At 36.1% G+C, this 20,755-nt stretch overlaps 1 protein-coding gene across 1 annotated transcript; it reads right to left on the bottom strand.

Annotated features, from left to right (window-relative positions):
* Window positions 1-1,014: 1,014 nt before the first annotated feature.
* Window positions 1,015-19,997, bottom strand: LRRCC1 (leucine rich repeat and coiled-coil centrosomal protein 1). Its single transcript, XM_088523034.1, has 19 exons — window positions 19,932-19,997; window positions 19,634-19,839; window positions 19,218-19,283; window positions 17,426-17,593; window positions 16,224-16,387; window positions 15,914-16,123; window positions 14,955-15,157; window positions 13,642-13,822; window positions 13,133-13,281; window positions 11,675-11,879; window positions 9,580-9,719; window positions 8,244-8,445; window positions 7,245-7,430; window positions 5,817-5,991; window positions 4,826-4,989; window positions 3,837-4,045; window positions 3,508-3,645; window positions 2,011-2,146; window positions 1,015-1,222 (listed from the first exon to the last, which is right to left on the bottom strand). Exons 1-19 carry the CDS (start codon window positions 19,994-19,996, stop codon window positions 1,100-1,102), a joined length of 3,090 nt encoding a protein of 1,029 aa, XP_088379160.1. The 5' UTR covers window position 19,997; the 3' UTR covers window positions 1,015-1,099.
* Between the last annotated feature and the right edge of the window lie 758 nt (window positions 19,998-20,755).

Below are 20,755 nucleotides of genomic sequence, written 5' to 3'. Positions count from 1 at the left end.
CCAGAGAAGAAATGTTTCTAACCTATTTTATACACATTGATTTAAATAGAAGTATTATCTTGTCTGGAAATGCAAACAAAGCTGAAGGGCCTAGGCTCCAGTACTAGCCAATAGTATGTTTGTGAGCTGCTAGGCAAAAAAATGCTTGTAACACTTATGCTACATAGTTTGTTTGAGTTCAAAACAAACTCAGGTAAAGTCAGCTGAGGGGCTTCTGCTTTCATTAGTGCAATAACTTCTGGTTTAGGAACAGTGAGTTGAGTTGGGAAGAAATAGCTCCACCTTGTGTACCAACAAATAACTGATTATTGCTGTTACTGCAGCATTTAACACTCCAGATTACAGTGTAATGACCATGTGTAGCTTCTGCAAATAAGCAAAGAGAATAAGATGTTAATTCATTAGTTCATACATTTGCAAAGCCTGTTTGGAAACCTGTTTCTGCAGAAAACCAAAATGGAGTAAAACAAGTAGGCACAGTAATGAAGACCATGTTTGTTACTTAGTGATTTACTTCCTAATGTTCCAGAACCATGTTTTTGTCCAGAAGCAAATGCATGTTAATAAAATAAAAACACACCATTAAAAATAACTTGTTAAAGGAAACTTAACATCATAACCCAGAAGCAATCTATTCAGCACAAAAAGTGTGTTTTCTCAGCTCTGGTGGAAGAAAGCTTCAAGATCCTCTTTCCATTTTTCTATTCCTGTGCTTAGGCCCTTCTTTGTATTGGATCTCCTTTCCCTTTACCTTCTTGTCTTGGATTAGACATAACTTCATGAAGTTCCTGACTTCATCTGGTGCTTTGCAGTAGACTTGTTTTGACCCACTGTGACAGAACAGTCATTAAAAAAAAAAAAAAAGAAGACCAGATACACAATTCAGAAGTAACAATTTATTACGAAAATATTGTAAAAATACTAATGTCTGATTCCTGAACCTTCAAAATAAACATCCCAGACAATGTTTTCTTAAAGTATTTCAAAGAAAATAAGGGAAAAAAAAGTGCATCATAGCATACTTATATGCTTACTTCATACACTTTCTTAGTGCATATGTTTAAGAACAGGTAAACTCTCAGACGTAAGGCATACTATTTTAAAGATCTTGTTGAATATCATTCAGTGCATTTGTAAGTCGTCTTATTTTATTTTCCATGGCTATTTTGTTGTTTGCCATTTCCTGTAGAAGCTGACGCATTTCTTCTTCAACATGGTACACCTGAAACAGCATATAGAGAAAAAATATAATTCTTGCTTTTCCTTATTATACCAAACAGTATTTTGATATTTTTTAACATTGATGAAAAGGTTGGAATTATGTACTTATATTAGCAAAGAACTCATGTTATAACTTTGTATTATAGCACACAGTTTTGACTAAAGCTGTCATCAGAAGTAAAAGTATTTCCTTGAAGAATTGCATGGAACTACCACAAATCCAGACAGGGTAGGCTAAACAATTTCTGAGTTACAAAAAGAAAAGTCCATGATATATGGCATCAGATGTCTAAATAAGTGACATGCTACCTTTGCCAGTATGTGCAGTAGAAAAGTTTGGCTTTAAAGTTTGGCTCCATCTCATTTGCTAGGAGATGGCCAGTTTTCAGACGTAAAGCATCTGCCATGTACAGTAAGTGCTAGTTAACACACCATAAAAAAGAAAGAATAGAAAAAAATAGAACAGACCACATCAGGAAACTACTAAAATGAACAGTAGCTTTTTAATCTGATATAATCTGCTATATCACCAGTGCTCTTTCCTCCATAATGTTTAGGTATTGAGCATTGGGATCTACAGGGCATGCCAAGCTTCCTTCAGCAGAGGACCTCTAACATGACTCTAACATTCCAGAGATTCACCATCTGCACCAGGAAAGCTCTACCCTGGGGGCTGTGTCCACAAAGAGATCAGCTATACAGATAAGAACAGGCAACCTGATGTACCACTGCTGGGGTAGCTGTATGATAAAAATAAAAAGACACATAATAATTTAGTTTTAAAATTACTTTTTCATTTGCTTCTTCAATTTGCCTTTCTTTTTCATTTGCCAGCTGCAACAGTTCTGCCTGATGAGCTGCTATTGCTGACTCAAGTTGCTTTCTAAAAGCATCATCCATTGCATGAAGCTTCTCCACCGCAACTCTAAAAATAAATAAGTAAATAAATAAAAAACAAAAACAACAACAACAAAAAAGCTTCACCAGGCAAACAAAAAAGGATTAGGCTTTGCCCAATTCTTCCTTTGATGATGCTTCTAATAACATGGGCACAAAGAAATAACATTGGCACCAAGACAATTATTTTAGTATCTACCTTCGAAAGATTTTCTCTTTGCTCAAAAAACACATTCTTGTTTTAGGCATCACAACTAGGGCTCGGGTACTCCTAGCCGAAGATTTAATCACTAGCAAACAATAAAAGGATTCCAGCTTGCTGTCAACATGGATAAGTCATCCACGTGCTTTCGAACATTTACTTACCATGGAGGACAGTGCTGCTTCCTGAGAAGGGGAGGCCTAGACTATACAATCCTGTAAATCACCTGGAGGCTTTTGTTTCACAAAAACAGAAAAAGCATTTGCTTGGTAGAAGTGGAGAGAGAAGCCTGGTTCTACTATGCTCACCCTTACAGGATGTTGTTTCCTTGGTTCCAAACAAAGTCTGCTTTGGACAGGGGGGAATTCAAAAATATGCAAGAACAAAACCCAAGGATACTTATTTCAGTTTCACTACTGAAACTAAGTATTCCCAAATCTAGTACTATCAATAATTCGAGTTCTTCAAATCGAATGTCACCTCACCACCTATCTTCCTCACTTCTTAATCAGATGACAATTTTATTTCACCTTTCTTAAAATAATAGTGAAAGCGTGGTTTAAAAAGTCCTTGTTTCCCTTAAAAAGATAAAGCAACAATCCTTAGTAATACAAGGTCATTCCTTCAGTTACAATAGGGTTCATGCTGCGTATTTATACAGTCTGAAAAGAGTTCCTTTCTTAAGGATGGAAAAAGAAAAAAAATGAGAGAAAGGGGCAAGTAAATAAAAATACTCCTAACAATCTAGGCTTATCACAGGGAGTGGTTTACCTTACTTCTCTATACTTCCAAAAGAGTAATTTAGCGTCATTTAAATCCTTGCTTATTTTCTAGGTGCGAACAACACGTGAATGACATAGAGTGTGAATATTTGTTTCCCAGTTCTCACATTTACTATCAAGTGCTCTAAAAAAACTGACAGTACAAGAAGGGTATAAAAGAAATTAAAAACCCATTACTAATTATATGAGAAAAGAATGATAGGTAATTTATATTTCAATTTCTCTTAAATAGCCCATCAATTTATTCAAAATTGAAACATATGCACACATATCCTCATTTAATCCTACCACTATAGCCAATTGCTGTTTCCCTTGATTCTCTCGTGGTATAATCAAACTTTTTGCATACATATTAAAATTGAAACTCTGTAATAACTGAAGAGATATTCATGTTAAGATATTTACTTCTGAGCTTGAAGACTTTTATTTCTCTCATCAATCAACTTCTTCTCTTTGGCATCAAAGCTCTCCTTCATTTGTTTAACTTGTACCTCCAGCTCTCTAAGTAGTTCTCCTTTACCTTGCCACTTCTTTTTCAGTGCACTGAAAATAAAATGGACACATTTACAGTTAATATAGATCTTACCACTCCTAAGGAGTGCAGAAAAAAAAAATCCTTGTTTCCATTTTTCTACATTATGTATTTTACTAACAAGCAGGTTCTTTTTCAACTGGAATTTCACAGGAGAAACAGTTCATACTGTCAGCAGTAGCTTTTTAGAATTATACATCACCTGTGTGCTTCCTTAATATCATCAAGTTCTATTTCTTTTTCTTCTAGCAGCTGCTTTAATTCCTCTTTTCTTTCATTTTGCCTTTCCAATTTTTCCATTAGTTCTTCAGATTCAGCAGCTTTTTCATCCAACTGCATCTGAAAAATCTTTTGAGCTTCAGTATTCTCTTCATGTTGTCTCCTAATATGTTGATCTTTTTCTTTTAAACCCTTTAGAAGACAAATGCTTTAGAACACACAAAATAATAAACTTTGTTACCTGCTAAGCATATCCACTTACTCTATCTAGAATAAATCAGAGACTGATATGTGAAAATTTGCTCTTACAAACATTAATATGTCTAAATAATGATATCATGTTATGGTATTTGAATTTTAATACATTTGTTTCTACATACATTAATTGCAGAGTCACATTCTGTGACCCTTAAGAATATACATATCTAGTTTAACAAATAATGTATCCAATCTCGACTGGGTTAGCATACCTTAAAACTTTATTCTGATTAATGAGCTAGAGACTTGAGGCTGTAAATGAGATGAACAGAATAAATGGAAAAAACAGCTGCTCCACTGTTTTAATACTGAATTACAAAAACAAAAGAGAAAAAAATTCACACTGTAAAGTAAACATGAAGCTAACTTGAGTTTAGTTGCTTTTTTACATACACATACATAGAACATACACTGAAAACTGCTTTCCTGCTTTTTATCTTCCAAAATCCTCATCAGGAATGGGTTGTTTGGAAGTGATGCAAAGAGAAGCATAAATATGCTTCAACTAGAGTTTCAGAGTGATGCCCCTGACACTCCAGCAAGGTAATACAGGTCCTCTGCCACTCTCGGATGATTCAGTTGCCTCCGAGAGCCTCTTTACACTTTCTGAATTGGTAAAACTAGGAGTGTGGAGCCAGCTCTTATCAGAGCCTAGAGCATAACTTTGTAAGTCTCATTTGTATAAGCACAGTAACTATCAAACACCTGACTTACTTCTTTTAATTTCCTAATCGTTTCTGTCTGATCATCCACTATTTTGGTTTTAATTCGCAGAGCATCACTGTCCTGTTCCTTTTGCTTTTTTAAAGTCTCAATCTCATTTGTTAAAACCTCAATTTTTGCCTCCAGTTTTCCCCGATCTTGAGCAAGATGAGCTCCTGGATAAAACGGGATATTCACATTAAAGCACTTCAATATATGTAATTTCAAGAAAATAAATAAAATAAGACACAATAATTTGGCTCACAAGAAGCACTGAAGAGTTTTAATCTGTACATAGGCAATATCTGGGAGGAAATACAGAATTAAGGATGGTGTTTTATCCTTTGAAGACTTATTTGACATAAACCATAGTGCTTACAGACTCAAGCCACCTTAAAGAATCCACAATATGGAGCCAATTCTATATTACAATTCATATTGACTACAGTGGAGCAGGGGCATAGTTATTTTAAGAGGTCTACTGAAATCATAGATTTTACACTAAACTGTAAAGCTACACAACTAGTAGCTATCACTTAAGTATATTCTTAAGTGACCATAAGCTATCACATAAAGCTATTTATGAAAAGATATTTCAGAAGTTTTACATTTAGAAGTGCTTCATATAACACATAGTGGAACTTGGGGTAAAAAGAACTACTGAACCCAAATTCTAAGTGGAAAACAAACTGCATTTTTATACATATATGCAATTTATACCCAGGTTTCACTTCTTGTTTTTTCAGCATCCCTTAAGATCATCAGTTTAAAGTGACAGTATTTTTATTTTGTCCTCTGCATAGGGCTAACTCCTCAAATATTTTTAGAGTTGGCCTGTCTTCTACAGTAAATGTAAAGATGTCTCACAAAAATACAACTGGACTGCATCAACAAAGCACCAAGGGACCCTGTGATCATTAAACCTATCCCGGAATGCTCACTGGAAAAGGGATGACAATAAGCACTAGTATTTTTTACCCCAACACACAATTTTATATTTTACCCTGTTGTGCCAGCTCCTGTCCCCATATTTTTCTTTCCATTTTTAATCCATCAATCAGAGATTCCTGGGCTGTCAGCTGAGAAGTAAGTTTTGCATTTTCCTTCTTTAGGAGTTCAATTTGAACAGCCTTCTGCTTGTCCTCCTCAGCCACAGTTTCAAGTTCTCCAGTTCGACACTGCATGAAAATTCAGTAAGATCCATTAAAAAAAAAAAAAAAATAGTGAAAACTTCATTGATCTTAACTTGCCTGGAAAGCAACATTGACATGCATTGGATTACCGCTACTGAGAAGTATCCTGCTTACAAAAATTATGATTAAAGCAAGCAGCTTGATGCAAATGCGTCTCAAATAGGCATAATTCATTCCCAGGAAATTTTATTTATATAAAGGCGATTTCTAAATAGTCATCTTAATTTCTGATGCCTTTATAAAAAAAATATAAAGCTTTAGAATGATAAACCCGAAAGTCAGAATGAAGACAAAGTCAAGATAAAATACTAAAAAAGCAAATTCCAAAAAGACTTAGAGAGGCTGTGCTGAGCTTCCACTTCCCATGAGAAAGTATTATTATAAATCACACAGGCTATTTTTAGTGTTTTATAGATTACTACTGCTTAACAATGCTTTTTTGTACTTTTTTGTGCTTTTTCACGATAATTTTTTTAAAGCAATACCACTCACTAACAGAATCCTACTGCATCTATCGGCAGTGTTTGCACAACAAAAGCGTGAGCTGCCACAAGGAGACCAGAGGCTGCTGGGGCTGCACTGCAGTGATAATCATCACGACACATGGACTGTTACAAGAAGTTATTAACAGTTATATATTCTGAGGAACATGGATTATCGTATTTGTGGATATTATAGTACTGTATGATAGATCAGTAGTATGAGATAAAGCAATTGCGCAAAAAGTGATTAATATTAAATTATACATAATTGTTGGATAATGACTCTGATATTGCTAATTTCATTTAATCCTGAGACATTATGTTGCCAATACTATCTATGAATATTAGCGTAGTTTAGCTTTTACTCTGTATATAATGACCTCTTAATACTTTATCTGCAGAACCATATTTCATTATTTTGACCATGCAGAACTTCAGAGATATTAACATAGGTTTGTAAATCTCAGTTTAGAGTCACCACTTGATTAGATACAATATGCTATCAGGAAGAAAGCTTTTGAGGATGTCAATGTCTGTTTAAATTTTGCTGTATTGGGAACTTGGTGTTTGTGAGAAATGGGAAGTGCCATGATGTAAAATTAAAGTTTGATGTGGGTATTAAGTACGGGATCTTGGTGTGACAGGAAACATTTCTTTTAGTTAACCTACCTTGTATGGACTTACTTCTTTTATACACGAAAACTTACAAAAAGTCATATATACATGTATGTAGTTGAAATGCTTGTGAACAAGTACCTTGAGATTTGCTGTGGCTTCTTGCTTTGATTTTAATAATTCTGTAATTTTTTCTTTCTGTTCTTTCACTATGCTTGTCAGGTCTTGGATCAGACTTGCCATCTGCTCTTCCTTTTGTTCAGACTGAAAGAGGGCCTGTTTATGTTCAGCTAGCTCAGCAGCAACATTTTCAAACGCATCTTTAACCTAAAGATTTAAAATAAAAACTACCCTTGAAAAATATTAACTTCAACAATATCACCACCAAAATAAAGTAACACGCATGTGCGTGCACACGCTCACAAATAACTTTTGAATTTCAAATAAAGAAATATTATTTGATCAGGAGTTTGCAAAATTAATAAACATAGAAAGCTAGTTTTTTATGAGTTCTTTGATGATATTTCATCTAAGACAGTTCTACTCAGATGCAAATTTGTACAAAAAAATTTAAAAATTGAATGGTAAAAAAAAAAGTCTCTCCTCTTCTCTAGCTTATTTAAAATGGGGCGAAGCAATTTTTAATTAAAGATGAAACATTTTATATTTTGTGCCTTTTAATTTCCGTATAAAATTGTATCAACGGTAGTGACATAGGACTTCAGGAAAAAAATTCCTGAGGAACTTTGAAGATTAAAACAGCAGGGAACTTTGTTATTAAATATACCAGTAAACATGTAGCCATAGCTGTCCAAAAAGAAAGAGTATTTTTTAAGCAGAAAATATTATATTAGGAGATCAGCATATTAAAAAAAAAAAAAAAAAAAAAAAAAAAAAAAAAAAAACACATAACCACCTGACAGGAGTTTCGCTGATGTCATTTTAACTTTTACTCATAGACAAAAATGCATTTTTTTCAAGTGCTGTTGTATCAAAGCTTAAAGCATAAGTACCAAAAGTTACTTCAAAGTTTACTACAGACTTTCCAGATGAATCCTTAAGATCAGAAGATTTTGACACTGAAATTTAAGAGCTCCTCAACACTACCCAGTTCAAAATGGAATACCCTTTCAGTCTTACCTCTTTAAACCTTTTTGCTTCAATAGTTAAAGCTAAACGAAATTCATCTTCTAACTCCATATATTTCTGGTTTAACCCATTAATTTTCTCCTGCAATTCTTTAACACGCTCTTCATGTCTCTGCTCTTCTTTAGCCATTTCCTTTGACAAGACATGCTGGAATTCAGGTCCATGTAAAACAACTCGAGTTTCAAGTTCTTTCCTAGAGTTACCAAATACATATGTAAGACTGCAACATCAAACAATGCTACTTTAGTTGGTTTTCTTAGTATCCCTTAAAAGCAGAATAATGAATTAGATAAAGGGAGATATATTCCTTAGTTTCACTGACAGATTTCAGTCCTCCCTGACACTGTTCCTGTGATACATTGATTACTATCAAATAGTCACAGAAAGGAACAACCCTGCTTTTAAATTCAAATTTTAGTAGAAATTATTCAACTGCTCTTCTGCTGTTAGTGAATAGTAAGGAACCATAAGGATCTGGAAGCTATACAGGGACTTGGGAAATCACCCTCAACCAAAAATCACTGCTCCTTTTTCAACTCCAAAACTTGAAGAGTAGCAGCAACAAGGACTGAAAGAGCTCTGGGGTATCTGTCTCCTTCCTGTCTGGAAGCACCTGTAGAGGGGCATGATGAAGCAAAAATCACCCTGTAACTTAACTCTCTCCTATTTACTATTTCTGTTCATCATTTAAGAAACAACAAAAGACATCTGCTGCCCTCACATTAACTCTTTTGGCGATTTATGAAGGAATTATTGAAAATTCTCAAAATGCAATTATCAAATCTTCCCCATTTATACCTGAAATTGTTTGGGTATTTGTGTACATTTATTCTTGAAAAATTGAGTAAGTATTCTCAACTTATTAATTAAGCTACATACACAGTTATATTGCACATTACATTCCCCTCTAGTTCTTACACATATTTGATTATTTTACTAAATTAGTCTGTGTTTATTCCTAAAAGGTTTTTTTTTTTTTTTTTTAAAAAAAGTCAGATATCCTCTAAAAAAGGCAAAATTGGAAAGAAAATGGGAAAAGAGCCAAAAAAACATAACCAACCACACTAAAGCAAGACGCTATGAAACTCAATACTTTTGGGGGAACATTTTGTATGACTATAGTACACACAAATCTTCAGATTTTCAAATGCAATTCTATTTTTGCCTGTTTTTTTCCTGCCTTAAAGACCAAGTATTTTAAAACAACAGAAGTTTAACTATTTAATAATAAAAAGCTACCAAAAGAAAAATTAGAAGAACATAATTCGCTTATGTCCTTTGATATCTCCATTAGCTTGCTGTTAAAACAAAATAAAAAACTCCATACCTCTGTTCTTGCTCTCTTAATATGAGAAGTTCATGTAGTTGTTTTACCTTCTCCTTCTGTTGTCGAATTGATACCCGGAGCAATTGTACTTCTCTTTCATTTGCTGATGCTCTAAGCTCTGCTTCTTGAACCTGCTTCATCTGTAGAGAATTCATAAAAATGAGAGAAACAAGATTCTTAAAACTGTCATCTATTTGTTATGTCTTATATGAGAACAAATCAGTTACTTTATTAATGCTTTAATGTCTGTCTAGGCTATTATGTTTATAGCATGCTCCACAACTATCAATTGTTTCCTTAAATTTTAAAGAATTTTCTAGCGTTATCTATCTGAAACAAAGCTTTAACTTTTATGCAAGTATAATAACACATGTAGCAATAAAATAAGGCATATATGTCTACAGTTGGCTTAAATTACCACAAAACAAAGCAAAAAAGCAAAATAACAAAACAAAAAGAAAAACAACAAAAAGACTTCTCTGAAGAACCAAGGACATTTACTGGAAGAATTTAGAAGTCTTCCTAGACTTAGAAGTGGGACACGTGTATTGGCAGAATGATTTCCTCCAATTAAGAACTCTTGTATTGCAACTCTTATATTAGTTTCAAGGAAAACATTTTAGATGTATTCAACACTATATATATAAAAACATATATTTTTTATTATTTTTATTTATTTTACACACTCCAATTAGAACAGGTATCATTAAAGTCTGCATCTTACTGAGTTTTACATTTTAACATTGCTGAACAGCGTTGCCTTCTAGCAATCTTACGAAAACAGAATCACAGCATGAACGCAATATGGCAGAGTCTGCTGTGTCTTTTTGGACTTGACAAGTCAAAAAGAAGGATCATACGGATAAAATATGAGAGGCTTTATTTACTCATGAATGGTAATTCAGAATCAAGACATTTTAGAAGATGCAAGCTAGAACACGAAGCATAAACAACATAGGTGGTAAAGTGTGTTTCTGCTCCTCCTAATGATAACTTGAAAAATCCACCTCCATCCCTGCATGCTTAAGCAGAGATTGCTAAGCAATTAATTTGCTTGTCTATTTGTCCTGCAGAGCAAAGCATTTGGCAAATCATGTTCTCCATGCTCTGTGCTTAAACAGTTCTAATCTCTTTGCTTTCCAGGGTACAAGAGCTGTAAGGAATTCCTGATTAATGAACTACTCGAGACTACTCGAATGTTAGTTATCCAAAGCAGAGCTGGAATGCAACAAGGTCTGCCTAGTTTACATTTAAACTCCTGGAAGAAAAGCGAAACAAAAGCAAAATCTATTTTCATATAGAATTATATTTTCCGTTTTCCCCCCCACCCATTCTATAAATTTTTTAGTGAGGCTTTTGAATGTTTATTTCTAAACCGTCATATTCTACATGTGAAGTTTCTTCTTGAGTACTATTTAGGCATTGCCCAATGTGTCCCCAGTGTATCCCTATTGTTTTGGAGATTAAATGAAGCACTTCTCTCTTAAATTGAAGAACATAAAACAAACAAACAATCAAGTGAGAACACATGTGCATTTAAAGAAAGACAGAAAATAGTAATAACATGAGTGTCTTGCATTCTTTGAAGCAGTAATCTCGTCATGTTGACTCAAATTAACATCAACTCTATATGCAGTAACTGTCATTCATCACTGATGGCTATAGTTTCTGGCCACATATTCATCTTCTTAAGCTAAATTTCCATGCATACTGCAAGAGCAGCTCTAAAAAATATGAACCATCAGATTTCCATTTTTACTAGTGCAGTTACAATCTATTTATCTACTTAAATATTATAAGAAACCTCTTTTCAGTACTATATAATTTTAGAAAATAGCAGGTGTGAGGGCTCAGCATCTAGGATTTAAACTCTTTAATCTTAAAGACAACATCATATGCAATGTATTTACATTTTAAAGGCTAAAACATTACTTAATAATTAAAACGGAAGTTTATTATTAACTAGCACTGTGTAGAAAAATCAGCTTATACTGCGAAAAAGTCAGGCATAAGCCTTGTGACACCTAGAGCACGTTAGCATCTAGGAACGCAATAGCCCTCCTGTCACCATCATTTACCCTTTAAAAAATGTTACCTCTGCTGTTCGTTGCTGCAGTCTCTGGGTCTCCATCTTAGCCAGTGTTTCTTCTAAAGCTTGCATGGCCTTCTGATATTCCGCTTCTTTATTTTTTGCCTGATTTAACTCATTAGTAAGTCTTTCAGCTTCACCTTTCAATTGCTGGACATCTGCTTGCAATCTTGTTTTAACCTCTCTCTCTTTCAGTATCAATTCCTTTAATCTGAAAATTAATGCAACAATGTTGTCATAAACCTAATACTTATGTTAGTATTTAGTCAGGCACCACTGAAAAAAACAAACAAACAAACAAAAAACCCCACATGTTTAAAGTGTTGCACTTTGTTCTTTGCTGAGTTTTCCCACATGCAGGATCACAATGCAGGACTGCTTAGTAATAAGTAAAATATTACTGAAATACGTAGCCTGACTATATTGAACTTATCTTGAAAAGAAACTAAGTTGGAGACAACCAGATAGACATGTCTTTAATGTAAAGTCATACTGGAAAGGTCATTTCTTTACATTGGAACTCAATAATAACAAATAGTAATTTTGATATATTTACTTTAGAAAACATAGATAATTTATCCAACATTATTGCAATCTTCAAGAATAATTAAATCACCAAAGAAAAGGAGATTAATACAAGGTGATAACAAATGAGCACTGGAAAGGAACTTAAACCTAAGGCAAAAAAACGGAAAGGATTATACAGTCAGTCATGGATGGTAAATAGAAAAAAGTTTAATTTGTTTCTTCCTTACAAGAAAGTGTGCCTTTTATACACACACCAGAATTAAGAAGAGGAGGAGTAGAACAGCTCTCGGGCACTGCTGAGAACACACAATACACTTTGTTAGACAGGCCAGCTTTTGCAGGAGAGAAGAATGTTAGCCAGAACTGATAAGGATTTGGAAGACAGTCTACCCAAGAGCTGTTAGACCAGACTGGGACAACATACACCCTAGTGATTGACTGGTCTGCCAGAAATGTCTTGGCTCAACTGGACCACACAGGATTGAGAACTCCGTGTACAGACAGAAGGGGAGCTTGGAAATAAAAAGCTGGAATTATGACATGAGCCAACGTACCATACATAGGGCATGAGCTGAGAGGGAAAGTACAAATACAATAAGGATTGCTTGGAAAGCAGAGAGCTAGAATTAGAGGTAAGCAGGGTACGGATTACTAGAGACACAGAGAAGAACTGGGGAGTAAGCAAGGTCAGAATTTCTTGTTTTCCCACCTCTTATCGAATTAATAATGATAACTCATCAGGTTTTGCACTGCAGTTGCTTATAGCACAGTAGCAGGAACACTTAATCATTAAGTAGTACTGAGAAATTTCCAGCAATATTTCTTGATGGATCGTTTTCCAAGCACATTCTTAAAACTGTTCTCATTTCTTGATCCATATCACACTAAGATTCAGTTAAAAACAAAAACAAACACTACAGCACTTTGCTTCCATACCTATCTGTAGTGTACACAGCCATACTCTGAATATTCTTTTCTTCTTTTGCATGTTTCTCTAGTTCTTTGACATGTTCTATTAGTTTCTTCTCAGCTTGTTCTGCTTTCCACCTCCTTTCTTTCTCCTGATCCAATTCCTGAATCAGTGCCTAAGCAAGACCATATTAAACATCAGCTTACTAGGAAACATTGAACTGTAGCCAAAACTGTTGTAAACAGTAAACAATTGTAAAACAGCCTTTTTTTTTTTTTTTTCCTCTCCCCCTGGAGCAGATGGAAGACGAACAAGGCAGACAAGGCAATAAACGAAACCTCCTTCTGAAAGCTAAATACGATAACTTCTCTTCCTGATTATAGTTTATGAACATCATTTTTTAATGCCATTTTAATGCCAATGCTACATGCAATTACTTTTGCCACCTCTAACATTAGAGTTTCAGAAGGAGACATCTGCTTGACTTCAAGGAAGAAATATGCTGCTATTCAACTTGAAATGATGTAAAACATACTCGGTATGTGGATTCCCCTGGGGCATTTGAAGTAGTTTCTTCTATTTTTTCTGTATGGTTCTGCTTTCCTATTAATAATTCAGCTCTTCTTCCCATTACTTCCAGGTCTGGGGTATCCGATGAACTGACATGAGAGTTTCTCTGATTGGAGCATGGACACTTGGACAAAACTTTCTCTTCTCTGTATTGTCAAAAAAAAAATCAATATACATATATGTTTATGTAGAATTGAAGCATCATCTTCTACATTATCATCAAAGGTACAAGAGATTAAGAATAATTCCATAGAACAAAACTTTTACAGTACTACATAGGACCTGAATTGTATACACATGCAAAATAATGGGTAAATTGGTCAGGATACAAACTAAACTCAAATCTTCAACTCAAAACTGTTATAATATTGAGTACCAGTAGATACTCTTTGAAAAGATCATCAGATAGTTATGAAACAACTTTAGAAACAGGGTACTTCCAGAGCCACAGGGGCTGACTAAACAGTGCAATGTATATTCTTTTCTTTGCTATACTTTTGATATTTACTATATAACCAACAATAAATTATTATAGCAATCTCCGTTTCATCGCAAAACAAAGAGCTGTATTCTCAGGTCAGCAATCTGGCTTTGTACACACACATACGTACACATACATAGATATTCAAACTTGTCTCAGGCAGTCGTTAATATATATATATACACACATAATTTTTACATAAACAGAATTCTGCCTCTGGAAATTAGAGCAAAGATAAAGCTATGAGCTGCTACAATTTTGAAAGTGTTGATTTTGGAAGATCATTTTCCCAAGCTTCAATTCGGTTTCCTTTTAAACTAAGGACAGAAAATTCTCATATGGGGAAATGATTGGAGTGAAGAATGAATATGAAAATTTCAAATAAGCTTAGCTTTGTAGTGTTTATATATAAATACCATTAAAAGACATTTTACTATTTCACAAACAAGAGAAGTGAAAAACTAAGGAAACAAAGGTATAGGAGATTATGTGAGGCAGGGTGGCAGATTAAGAAAAAAAATTCCATATATTTAATAAGTTATTAGTTAATTTAATAAATTAAATAACAGTAGTGCCTGCTATTTTTTTTTTCTAGGGGAGGGCAGGAAACATTGAAGAGTTCAATGCAACTGTCGTCCCAACCATCAGATTTATTATAAAGCTTCAGTAACTTCACTTTTAGAGCATTACCAACAGAAATCAATCTAATCTATCATTTTCAGTATAACAAATTAAAATATATTTACCCAGAAAACATTCGTCTTAATTTTCACTTCCTATGACAAACCTGGAAATACCTGTTAGTTACTTTGCTCTTGGGATGACTGGAATGACTCTTAGTAGATGAAGCAGTTCTTCGGCAGGGAGGGATCTTGCTTCTTTTCACAACTTTTCGGTCATTTTCTTTCCCACTCTCATGGTCACTCTCAGAAGTTGGATCTGTGTCTCTCTTAGCTTTGAGAACATGTGGAGGAGCATCCTTCTTTGAGTCATCAGATACCTAAGAACAGATCTACACACTTTAAAATCTCTAATCAACTAATCTCTAACATATATTGAGGTGTTATGTTGGAAATGACTTAATGGTTTCCAAACTACCTAGTCCCTCCTTACTAAAACATTTAGTTATTTTCAAAAAGAACATAAGACAATAGAACAGCATATTTGAGAATAAATAATTGCTTATTTTCAAAATACCTGAAGTTTATTAAAATCCTTGGGCACAGAGGCACATTATTATGCTTAGCGTGAAATATAAAACAGATGCAAACATGCTAGGCACAAGATAAATTATTATGAAAATACATTTCTTATGAATGCTTTCCTATGTAATTTAACACCAGCTTGACCTATTATTTGACAAAATTAGTTTTTACAAGTTTTAGAATCCAGTCATTGGATTGTATTTCATATTTCATCTTGGTTTAATTACATACATTAATGGCTTCAAAATAAATTGCTTTCTGGGTTTGTTTTCTATCCAATACAATGTAATCAGATTGTATTTTGAATCATGGAAACTTCTGTACTGTATAAAAAATACAGGACTAGAAAAAGCTTAAGCTTTAAATTCTTGCTTTTGTCTTATTAAGTTTTTCAAAATCATTAAGCACACATTAGCACCAAGCCAGTGCATACCTACCAAGGAAAATACTCAAGTCACTCATGGTGAATTTCTGCATCATAAAGACACACCTCATTTTACAAACAAAAATGTCTGTACATTTAAGAGGGAAACAAACAAACCAAATATCACCTTTTGCAATATCTGGGAAATCTGATCTTCTATTTTTTTAATCCTCATCTCACTGTGTATTTTATCCTGTTTGGCCTTTTCTGGTTCTGAAGAGGAGATGGCCTCCGTAGAGGAGCTGACAGCACTTTGCAGTGACATTCTTGTTCGTTGACGAAAATGGGCTAACGCCTGGTCAATATGAGGTGTCACCATAGGCAACGTAGCACAGTTCTATTAAAATGAGAGACAGTCCCTGCAACATTAATGAGTTGTATGCAAGATAAAAATCTGCTGTATCAATTTTAAGATCAGTACATGCAAACTATAGCACCTTATGTTCATATATGGGGTTTGTAGATGAAACCAAGTAGTCCAAAATATCGTCTAAACACTGCAAGTTTTCTTCTGCCTTTTCTTCTACTGGTTCACCATAAGTATTTCTTCCATCTAGAACTTTTAGCTGGGGCAAAGTCTGAAGAACAACTTCTCTGTAACCTTGAGGGGACAAAAAAAAAAAAGTTTAAACTGAAATGAATAGGTGAAAAAGGTTCCTGATGTAGTCTAGGTACCCTATCATCTATTAAAAATGCAATGCACATTTTAAGAAAAGGAGCAGTGGATTATCTAGATGTTCCCATTTCCCCACCCTCAAAGCCTACTAACAGGAAACATTTCTGAAGATATGATCTGGGAAGCTATCTCCATATTCCTGGTCTACACTGGGATTTCCCTACCATCACAGTATCAGTGCAGTGCAATAAAAAAAAAATGAAAAAAAAAAGGAGAATTTTTACAAACTTTCATAAAACTTTATTTTTGAAGACAGCAGACAGTTTCAGTCAGACGGAAAATCTTCATAACAAAGCCCTCAACTCAAGAAAGCAATGGGAGAAGATGCAGCAGTTCGTTTGAATTCAAGGTACTGAATTTAACTGACTCATCCCTCTTTCTCCCTCTCCCCACCCCATCCTCAAGAAAAAATCAAACACACACACACACACAGAAGCTCTAAACAAAACACGTCAAACTGATACATCTACAAACATTCCTTGAACTCTCCAAGCTGCCAAGCAAATTCCATGCCTACTTTGATGACAAACATCATTTACCACAGAGCATGTTACAGACTATCACTGCCCACAGAAGCTGTGGTAAAGTAGCAAGGGCTGAAAGTGTTTATTACAGATCTCTCTCCGAGATCTCTAGCAAAAGACCATCTACTGCCCATGTCTTCCTTTTCTTGTGGTTCTTTACATTTTTAGCTGTCCCACTCCAATACCCACACTCCCTTCTACCTATTTTTGCAATACTTTCTGTTCCTACAGTTGTTATACATCCTGATTTACAATTCTGAAAATATTCTTGGTGGGAAAAAAATGTCTATGCAGAACTATTAATTTTGACAGAACTAGATTTCTGCAGGCTGGCCAATTTATGAATTAATTTACAAGCTTCAGAACCTGGCTTACCGTTTAACAAAAAATCATCCACCTGTAGAGTATGAAGTGGCTACCTAAAAAACAAGATCCATACCTGCTGTGTGGCAAACTGGGTTGGTCTTTCCATTTTTCTCTAATGTGAGACTGGTCAAAGAGTGCAGCCCCTTTGTGCACTGAAGTAAATGATTAATATCATTTATGCAGTTACCATGCAGTTCAATATGACTCATCTTGCTGCTGGTTCCATGAAGGCACTTAAGTCCTGAAAATTAGATAAAAACACAAAATAATGATTTCTGTTCTGGTCCAAGTTCAGTAGTCTATGATCATTCAACATCTTGTTGAAAAATAGTAAAAACACATGTTAACTTGAAATGGTGCCAGAACTATTGCTCTACATTCCTGGCTAGATGTATTAATTACAGGACACTACAACACCTACACTAGTTGAGAAGGCTAACTTTAAAAACACAGGTATGTTTCCATCTGTTAAGAAGCTCAAGAAAATGAACATATTTTGCTTTGTGAATTTGTTGTTGTAACTTAGTTCATTAACAGAGTTGATAGAAAATAAAGTTTGTATTTTGTTTTACCAACCCAAGCTGTGGATTTCGCAGCTTAAAACAAATTGCTCATTTAGAAAAGTAGTTTAGGAAAGCACAATCACATTGTAAAAAAGCTTTATTTTCATTGTAAATAAAGGAAAAATTAATCCTTTGGAAGTATTTTGTAAGATATTTTTCACTTTACAGATGAGTTTGAAATACTTACTGTACTTCTGTGTGAACCTAGTATACAGTTCAATAAAGAAACCACAAGACTAAGATTTTCCAAAATTTTATGCACAGAATACTAGCATAGCACCAACAATGACTAGCAATATAAGATCTCTTTAAGTTTCAGATCTTTTGCACAGCAAAAAATAAATAAATCTTTTTATGGAAGTAAAAAAATTTGCCTTCAGGATCCATTTCATTCAGTTTGTACTTATAATTCAAAAAAAAAAAAAAAGAACACAAAGAAATTGAAACAACATATTTGTTCGGCAAATTAATAAAATTATTCAGTTTCCAGATTCAGATTATTATAGAATGTAAACCTAAGGAAAAAAAATAATTTAGTCCTTTAATGTACACGTGAGAAAAATAGCGCATAATCCTTTTTAAATCGTTACCTATGGACAACGCACATTCATGTTTTAGCATTACAAACATGAAAGAGAACCAAACCAAATGAGAATCACCACAGAGAGCACCAAAAACTTAAACTTTAGAAGTTTAACTAAATAATTAAGTTTCTGGAGAATTAAATACTGCCTTTCTTCTCTATAAATAAATAAATAATGGGACAAAGGATCCTGACACACAGTGAGGTCATGAGAAAATGGAAAAAGGTTTCACTTAACGGTTAATTTTGTGAAATTGTCCAGGCTGGCTCTATTTAGGCCCACACCACACAACAGTTTTGCTTTATGTAAAAGCTATGTATCGGAGAACAGATAATAGTGTTGCTATGTTGTACAAAAAGGGAACTTCTCGGCTCTCAAGGGGAGCCTTAGCAAGGCTTGTGGCAGATACAGCAGCCTGAGGTCATGTTCTGCATGCAACATCTGGTGGGGATGTTGGATTTTTCACCTCTACTAGCCATGGAGCTAAATCTGAGCAGCTCCAGACTGGCAGCTACACAGCCAGGTTTACAGAGATGAAGCTCAGGCTGGTCAGAGCAACCCAACTCTCAGACACATGAGAGTCACAGCAGTTGTGACCTTTGGCAGCATGTCAATAGCACTGAACTCTTGGAAATCCTTAAAAAGGCACCTGGTGAATTGCTTTGAAATTAAAGAGAGACAGACCTTTCCTATTGCATGGAACATGCCAGTCACTTACCAGAGAGATCATGTATGCGGTTATACGACAAGTTCAGTACAGTTAAATTAAGGAGATTTTCCAGTCCTAAACAAAGCAAGGGAAGAAGAAAAAGAGTACGATTTACTTCAGAAGCGTGCTCTGCTTTCATCAAAGCAAAAGCTTGCAAAACAAGCCAGGCTTTCACAGCAATAATAACAACATATGACTACAAATTATAACAGTAATATAAAGGGCACTATAGCTTTCTCTTCTCAAGTTAGGGATCTTTATATGATAAAGGATACAGAGACTACACACTCATCTTAAAACTCAGAACATAACATGGCTGGTAATTAAGATTAGCTTAGCATAACCTTCATAGCTTAGCATGACCTTCATTATAAGCAAGACTTCCCAGGAAGTTCCCCAGGAGGAGGGAAGCAGAGGCTGCCGACCTTGCACGCTGTCGATGAGGTTGCAGGAGAGGTTGAGCGTGCGCAGGCTGCGCAGGGCGCCGAGCCCCTCCATGCGGCGGATGCGGTTGGAGGAGAGGTCCAGGTGCTGCAGGCCCCGCAGCTGCGCGAGCCCCTCGATGCGGGCGACGCGGTTTCCGTGCAGGTTCAGCGTGCGCAGGCCCGGGCTCAGCGAGAGCTCCAGCAGGCTGCGGGACGAGAAGCGGCCCGTCACCCGCACCCAGCAGCCGCGGCCCCGCTCCCCCCCGACCCCAGCTCGCGGCGGCGCCCCGCTCCGCACCTCCGCACGCCCCTGTCCATGAGGCTGAGCTCGCCACAAACGGCCCCGGGCCCGGGTCCCGGCATGGCGCCGCTGCCGCCGCTTCAAACGTCCCTCGCGCCCAACGGCCGCGCATGCGCGGGGGGAGAGGGGACAATGGTGTGCGCAGCAGGGCGCATGCGCCTGGCAGCCACGGGTGTCACCAGCGCCCTGCTGTGGTGTCACCAGCGAGTGTCACCCGTGTGTCACTCGTGTCACCCGTGTGTCACCCGCGTGAGTCACCGTGCTCACAGCAGGAGCGCGGGCAGCAGTGAGCGGCCTGGGCCGCCCGCACGGCTACTGCTGCGACGCGAACGCGCCCGCAGGCCGCGAATGGCGGCGCCGGGGGCTGAGCCGGTGGCTGTGACCTGCGCCCGCTTTCCCTGCCGGGAGCGAAGCAGAGCGATGACATCTGCCCACATTGATTTATTTTATTTTTTTAGGTGTGTGTTGAGTGGCACGGTGGTTTGCCGAAGGTGCAGGTGTCAGGTGCAGTGCCCTTCTGGAGATGTGGGCCCTGTCACTGCCTGCTCCACAGCACTGTGTGGTGATGGACGCTCACTGTAACCAGATTCTCAGGGCTGGTAAATAAGGACAGCATTCAGTTGCCTACGATGGGTGATGAATGTTCTAGATGCCCATCCAAGCCTCTACCTGCCACTCCAGGAGAGGACTATGATGCAGATTTTGCATCATATTTGTCAAGATACAAAGATGGCTTTCCACCCAAGACCATATAAAATGGCATTCAAAACTGTGTTTATTCACCTAAATTATTCCTTATGTTTACTTTTTTTTTTTTCTGA

The sequence above is a fragment of the Tinamus guttatus genome, unplaced genomic scaffold, assembly GCF_059628265.1.
Source record: "Tinamus guttatus ecotype Peru unplaced genomic scaffold, ASM5962826v1 Tinamus_guttatus_pri_ptg000012l, whole genome shotgun sequence".
In the NCBI taxonomy this organism is placed as follows: domain Eukaryota; kingdom Metazoa; phylum Chordata; class Aves; order Tinamiformes; family Tinamidae; genus Tinamus; species Tinamus guttatus.
The sequence above is the reverse complement of the archived record's forward strand: the minus strand, read 5'-3'. Positions and strand labels throughout refer to the sequence as shown.

Excerpts from the sequence above, each read along its gene's own strand:
- LRRCC1 (XM_088523034.1), bottom strand. The coding sequence starts at position 19,996 with ATGCCGGGACCCGGGCCCGGGGCCGTTTGTGGCGAGCTCAGCCTCATG. Across the intron at positions 13,823-14,954 it reads AAGAGCAAAGTAACTAACAG|AGAAGAGAAAGTTTTGTCCA; the intron begins GTATTTCCAGGT and ends TTGACAATACAG. Across the intron at positions 9,720-11,674 it reads TGCAGCAACGAACAGCAGAG|ATGAAGCAGGTTCAAGAAGC; the intron begins GTAACATTTTTT and ends AATTCTCTACAG.